General features: G+C 42.7%; 2 protein-coding genes across 2 annotated transcripts in view; one reads left to right on the plus strand and one right to left on the minus strand.

The window, feature by feature from the left end:
• Nucleotides 1–1337: 1337 nt before the first annotated feature.
• SARC_12178 (hypothetical protein) lies at nucleotides 1338–2000 on the plus strand (the record flags this gene model as incomplete). The annotated part of the gene is made up of 1 exon (XM_014293720.1): nucleotides 1338–2000. One exon carries the CDS (start codon nucleotides 1338–1340, stop codon nucleotides 1998–2000), a length of 663 nt encoding a protein of 220 aa, XP_014149195.1.
• Nucleotides 2001–5784: 3784 nt separating this feature from the next.
• SARC_12179 (orotidine 5'-phosphate decarboxylase) overlaps nucleotides 5785–7500 on the minus strand; it is a gene marked incomplete at its 5' end in the record, with an annotated part of 2337 nt that continues 621 nt past the window's right edge. Inside the window, 3 exons of the mRNA XM_014293721.1 lie at nucleotides 5785–5948; nucleotides 6544–6724; nucleotides 7244–7403. Of these exons, the coding sequence (XP_014149196.1) occupies nucleotides 5799–5948; nucleotides 6544–6724; nucleotides 7244–7403 (491 nt within the window). The 3' untranslated portion in view covers nucleotides 5785–5798. The remainder of the gene's footprint in view (nucleotides 5949–6543; nucleotides 6725–7243; nucleotides 7404–7500) is intronic.

A 7500-nucleotide genomic window follows, 5' to 3' on the forward strand; every position in this document is an offset into this window, starting at 1 on the left:
GTGTGTGTGTGTGTGTGTGTGTGTGTGTGTGTGTGTCGTGTGTGTGTGTCGTGTGTGTGTGTGTGTGTGTGTGTGTCGTCGTGTGTGTGTGTGTGTGTGTGTGTGTGTGTGTGTGTGTGTAAAGGGAAATACCAGGGCCATATTGTGCGATATCTACTATACTTTTTGAGTATGTTTGTTTTTTAGGCATGCTCTAGCGCTAATTTCAATTGTTCTGCATTGCAGAGTGCAGACAGTGAAATATTCTGTGTAGAGCCAAAAGCACCGACTATGTAAATGAATAATGATAAACTTGACTACATAGTATTGCAAATGAGCTATATTTTCAAATCACGTGTGAATTGTTTACACGACGACCACAACCATTTGTTTTACTGTTTTTATGTAAAAAAAAATACTAAATCATGAAATCTTATGCAAAGATTTCGACCGAGGGACCTGAAAGCATTAAACGCACAATTGAAGCAATATTCATTGGATTTTAGCGTGACCAGATCTGTGACGCACTAAAGAAAGATCTCTGTGCAAATTTCGGCCAATTATACATACTAAATATACCCAAAAAAACCCCTAAATACATACACGCTCAGCCGCACACTTTATATTCATTAGTGGTTTATGACAAATTTGGTGCTCTAGCCACTACAGCATATTTGCCATTTGGAGCACACATCGTGATTATAATCAGTATGCATTATACTGTATATATAAAAGACACGCACCTCTGTAACCACTACATCCACATACATACCTCTAAATTTTAGTCCGTGAAGATCTACAAGATATATTACCCATTTATAAATACACTATCTGCAAGTTTGCACATCCGAACATATATAGTTCTTGGCGTTGCGCTTGCGTGTTTAATCGATGGCCGCCAAACAGAAGGTCTACCCACCACTCCCGAGGAATGGCTGGCTTATTATGAGCCCACATGTACCGAAATGGAAAAGTTGAATTTCGATGGACATGATCTAGTACTTTCTTCGGAGGTATGTTGTCAATCGCGCTAGTGTTTTCAACCTTCACTGGCACACTACAATGGCTTCTGTGTATGTTCAGATCATGCGAATATACTTGAATCCCCATCGAGTTCTCCTGTTCCGAACTTGTGTCCTATGCCAATGACAAGCTGCTGAAACATAAGCTACTCAAATGAAGTTGCGATTTAAAAATTGTACAATGTCGATGACATAAATAAACGACATTTATTATGTTTGCAAAAGTCAGTCTGAATGGCTGCCTAATATTTACGTTTGATTTCGGTTCCGTTGATATATAACTACTATCAAGTACTGCGTCATCCCGAAGACCCTATTCCGAACCGAAAATTTCCTATGGTAGACCTATGGATATTCTTCGACCGAGAACCCGCACCACTCGTGGTAGATGAGCTTAGCATACAAGCATATGGGGACGCTTGTAAAGAGGCGTGTGCAAACATCCCTGAGAACGGGTGTGCAGGATTTGGAATCCGGTTTTTGCCCGATACAGACTCAGATAACACACTCTGTGTCAATCTGCTTAGCTCAGAGGTTTATTACTCTCTCCAAGAGTTGTACATCGAGGGAAATGGCCTTCTGCCATTGACCAATGCGTTGCAGCTATACATCCGCAACCCGGCTGATTTCTGTTCGGAAGGCGAACAATACTGTTTTAGTTTGTGTGGATATGGTGAGGGTGCGGTGAGTTTGGGCTGTGTCGGTATCAAGTACAAAGAGAGCTGTCATAATGAAGAGTGCACTTTCTATTCGTTTACCGTCAACGACGGAAATGAGTGCGAGGATGGTCTGCATTGTGTTCGCACGGATATCTATGCGAGTGAATGTTTGAAGCTAGAAGATGTAGACGAGCTCAAAGAAACAAAATTAAACTGGTTTAAACTTGGGTATGAAGAAATGCAGAAGAATGTCAGTTCACTGCCAGATGCATATCAGCCGAGTGCTGATCAACTGCTGTTAGTGGACTATGTAACCTCAAGCTGCGCAAGCGAGCCATGAGAAGATAGTGGTGAAGATCCGAAGATATCGAATGCTATTGAAGATGTGGAGGCACTCAGAGGCGATAACGATTTTGATACAGTAGATGAGTACGCCAAGGCCTGCTCAGCTGCCTGTGATACGGCAAGTTGCTCTTCAGCGATAATTATAATATTTACCTCTAAGGTTACTGGAAAGAAGATGGCGAGTTGGTTGTATTTGAGCGCGACGGAGAGGAGGGCCACACAGAAAATGACATGTTGAAAATGTATCACAAATTTGATTCCTGTTGTAACCCAGATTTGTACTTCGATGTCTCCATACGAGGTGGGAGTTCCGGCTTCCTTTCTAAAACGGTGGTATATACTGTAAACCCCCGACTGAGGTAGATGGAAGCTGTATTGCTTCAAATCCGGAAGAAAATCAGTGCGTGGAGGGTACCAACTGTATGCTAGATTATGATGAGCGATGGCGATGCAGGGTAGCCGGGTACAATCCAGAAGATAGCATCAAAGGACTCGAATATCTGAACAAGCAGTGGGTTGTTGGCGAAGGTGATGACACGCTTTACTACCGAGCGGCGGCTGTTGAACTTGTGGTGAGCGATAGTAATGATGAAACTGTAGACATCAGTGAATTGAAAGATATGACCGTTGTGGAACGATTTGAAGCATGTGCTCAGTTTTGCTACGAACGAGAATGGTGCCAATCCTGGGATTTACTAGATGACAAGTTGATATGCAATTTGTCAAAGGTATGGGTACCTGAAAATTTCTTTTATGACGACAAAGAAGACCTTGACGGTGCTATTGAGTCGTGGTTCTTTCCAAGGTTGTAAGCTGTGATATTTTCTAGTGAAGGGTAAGTGTATGCATAAGGCAAATGAAAGCCTTGAGCATAGAATACGATGCACACAAATCATCATTATTAATGTGCATCTAGTATTGAGCGATGTGTCCGTAATCTATCAAGTATTCATTGCGCACTCATAATACCGTATTTTAGACATATATGAGACATGCTACGGTGCGAACGCAGACATGTACGTACTTTAATAATCTTGGTCAAATATTTGGTAGCACCTATCTATACGTAACTAGAATACAAGGTCTGTAAGTGTGCTTTTGCAAGGAAGTTTCACCAAAAAGCATTTTTAATTATATATCCTGCATACAAATCTGTACTCGCTATAGAAAAGCCGAAACACATAAGCTAAATGCGAAAATAGACAGGTGCGTACTTTCACAGAAAAAGTGTTCCCAGAACCTGTTGAAACCTCGATAATTTGTATCTAGAAGTATTATAGTAAATAGTAGGAAGATCAAACTTGAGCTTATTAGGACGTGCAATGTGCTGGTGCGGGGATATATCTTGATGAAGCTTCACTTGGAAAAATTACATACAGAAGCCTTGCGTTTTTAAGTAAATGTGGGGTCATCTTACACGTCATCAGAATCGTTTCTCAGAATGGTACTCATCATACACATCATCGAAGTAGTTTCTCATATATTCAGTGTTTGTTTCAGCATACTTGACTAGTATGGTGTTAAATCTAGTTCTTAAATCTAGTTGTCATGATGCCAGAAGGGCAGTGCTATCAAATCCGTCCACCTCAGTTTATTTCCTATACATATAAAATGTAGTACTAGCCTATCTAAATGGGGAATAATATAGCTTGTTGGCTGATGTAAATATTCCCCAATAAAATTATAAGCTACCTATGCTCCATATACTTCGGATTCATATACCACCGCCAACAAACCAAAACGGGGAAATGTAGCGCCGACCTGGCAGATCGAAAAGTAGAGGCAACAGCTACTCACTCATGGAAACACATACGTATATGTACCTTGCCACACAACCTTCTCGCGCATAGGCCCACCTTCCACATTCCACAGGCGAAATAGACTGTTAGTGAGCTAGAAACCCATATTCAAACGACGGTTCTAATAGCCACATCGAAGAATATATATCCACACATTGACATCAAGAATATCACGCAACATCATAAAGGAATCACACGTTATGGCATAACAGAGAGTAAAATAAATATAAATGAAAAAAGAATGGGTTTGGTCCAGTACCACTAAGCAGTACAACGCACGAGCCGTTCTCCCTGAGACGTGGCAATGCTGAGAGGTTCTCCTGTTCGGTTGCCCGCCTGGGACAGTCTCCCTCTATTTAATTCCCTCGACACACGGGGCTACCCCTATGAGCCAATGGAAACACTGCCATTCTAGGGGCGGCTCAGTACAAACTTGTTGCAATAGCCTACCCACTGATAGCATCCCAAACCCAACCGGCTACTTAGCTTACAGAGTGCCGTGACACACTCCCGGGAAACTTTAGCAATTGCGGGAATCGAACCCACGACCAGCTCATTCGCAGCCGGGTGTTTAACCACTGGGCTGTTCTGAACGGGACTTAAGTACTAATCCCTATATTGATAAGCAATTGTTACCATATAAGGAAAAATAGAAAAGCGCGGCACTTCTTCGGGCACGTACGTGTGAAAATATATATAAATATAATGAACATTCAAGTTCCAATTTTTCAAATTTCAACCCTCAAGTGTCTGTTTATAAAGGTTGTACTGTGATGTGTGTTGATGCAGTCTGAAGCAATCTATCGTGTGAACGCACAACCTCCGGTTGAATTGGTCGCCATGTGCCAATAGTGCCTTCTAACACTTGCAACGCTCGAGAAGGTGGCTGGCACTGTGCTATACATCGGTAAAACAAAAGTCACAATTGCTATACATAGGTAAAACCAACCCATGGGTTAGCTAGCTCATATTTATAAATAAGTCTTCGCGCTCCACTAGGTGTGTCAGCAAGTAAGTTGTCGTTCTGATCTTATCGTACTATCAGTAGTACGAATAGTATATTCTTGTTTTTATACAGCAGACCACTATCATCTCAAGCATGAAGACTATCCTCAGAATGGTTATGTAGTGCAATATTGCACATAGCAGCAGAAATTGATCACTGTAACTGCAGACGCGACGGACTTTAGACACAAGTAAGCTCAGTCTGTTGAGTACTAGAGCTATCGATGCGAATTCAGCAAGACCACAGATTTAGATTGTGTCACTGTATAGGTCAGATGGAAGTGCTACCTACCGGCTTGAAGTGGACAAACTGATTCAGACAAATTGCAAGTTTCTTTAAGTCAATGTTATTCACGGCTGTATATCGTTCACACACTACCCACGATGTGAATGTCTATCGCCTGCTGCGTGTGATACTGCAGATAGGCTCATATAAAGTCAGACTTGACATTTTTCGGTCCTGTGAACGAATTTTAGGTGGTTACCGCTAGGGTCACAGCGAACCTGACACACGAGTGTGTACATCAATCGTTCCTGTGCTATTTTTTGAATGTATATCTCTACTACACGGCCCTCTGGATCAGGGCCTCGCTAAGTTTGCGATTTCCGCTACAGAACTTTATTTTCGCCTCGAGACCTTAATCTAGACGGCCGTGTCTAATATATACCATTTGCTTCGTTGTGTTCGAAGCGGCGTCGCTTACAAAGATTTTGATAAAATATATAATTGCCCGTCAGGCTGACAGAGCATACATATCGACTTTAAAACTTCATATGGAGTGCCACACACTCCTACTTGTAAGTGTTATCTGTATCCAGTAACAGTCATAAAATTTTGGCCTTGTGCTTCATAAGCCTAATGAGAAAAAATTCTCAGATCAAACCGAGGCCCTTAAGAATATTCTATTGAGTCGCGTTGTAGGACACAACTTCAAATTATCATGCATGTCCATTCACCCCTCAATACTAATCAATAGCCAGTATGATATTTATTGACTGATGCGCTTTTTGTACGCTTCCCAGCCAGCCGCCATATACTCTTTAGCGGCTGCCGCACAATCTGGAGCCTTGTAGACACCACGGCCCACTATAATGATATCGCATTTGCGCTCTCGGATGACCAGATCCGGCGTGTTGTACTGTATGAATCGTAGAAGTGGCAAGATATAGAATGTTGAGCATGATATTCGGATCATACTACACTGGCTTGAGAGGTTGCAACAACGAGAGTTGAGCCAAAATGAGGCCTAATTTGGACCACTCGACTATGAGATCGTTGAATGTTCCCCTCGCGCGAACATCGATGGGAAGATGTAGCTCGTAAATTAGTTGCAACAAATTCATATGGTAGTTCTCAGACAGTTTCAAGTCACGTATCATGCTGTCTACTGTACCTCCTGGCAATACAAACAGCATGCTTTTGACAACTATGTTTACACAACGAGTTTACATAAGAGCGGACGGGCAAAGGGGCAGGATTGTGGACTGTCATTCACTATAAAACCTCTTGCACGTTGTACATATCTATCTATATGTTACGCCAGGCCCCTTCCAGATGTCACAGCAATCCGCAATAGAACTCTAGGTGCAAATACGAGATCATGCAGACGATATATGAAACGAGAAGGCGTTTCTCAAACACAATCAACTCACAATACGTACAATGCGCAAGCGCTAGATACGACAATCGAATTGACTCGATTCGTGCGCATGTAAAGGCCTGTGTATACACACCTGTTGTCCCAGCGCATCCGTGCCTGCATTCAACTGCACACCGGGAGTCATGTATATGAGCGAGGGATCTTCCGGCACTAAGCAGTCCTGTGAGATGAATCCGAACACAAAGTCTTTGTTTGCTTTGGCCATCTGGACGGCCTGTGCTGCGTACTCGGGCGATGTAAGCGCTCCTTGTGAACTGTACCGAGAACATCCGCAACACATAACAACATGAGGCAAAATGTGAAACTTCGGCAAATAAGGGGTTCGATGGTGGCAAGAACAGCGCTAATTTGCGCTAATTTGCCTCCATGTGGGAGTGTGATATTGCACACCATGCAGCTGGGCGCTATGGGCATACATATACATAAGTAATAGCGGCCGATCAAGATGTTATATGCATCACTGTTCAACGAGGTTCTCATACTAAAGTTACAGAAAGCAGCACATAGCGGACAAACGACGTGAACTTGTTCTTTGTGGCACTGTACAAAGCGATGTATACTTGGACAAATCACAGGCTGAGCGTATATATGAACCAATATATCGTTTGCTCGGACACCTATGACCCAGACGCTATACATGTGGGTCGCATATCTTCCGAGTGTTCTTGCACAGCGGAGAACAAAATCAAGAAACATTACTCGCAAGATGTACAACTGGAACTATTGAAGCAATACTCATACCTGACTCGTACAACATATGTGCGTATACACACCTCATCTGAGCTAGCAGCAGCAACCCTCGGCCTAAGGGCTTCCCCACTTGCCTCAGACCATCGACGATACCGGGGCCAGGAATAGGATGCGCATTGGTAAAATGTGACCAGGAAGCAATTTTGTATATACCATCCCTGTATTGATGTACCACAGTGTTGCCTGTAAAAGGGACAATTTAGTACGTGAAGTATTATTGAGTGTGCCAAGAAAAGGATATGGAATGACCTCGTTGGTATGGTATGCTGACGCGTTGCCT

The sequence above is a fragment of the Sphaeroforma arctica genome, assembly GCF_001186125.1.
Source record: "Sphaeroforma arctica JP610 unplaced genomic scaffold supercont1.2120, whole genome shotgun sequence".
In the NCBI taxonomy this organism is placed as follows: domain Eukaryota; class Ichthyosporea; order Ichthyophonida; genus Sphaeroforma; species Sphaeroforma arctica.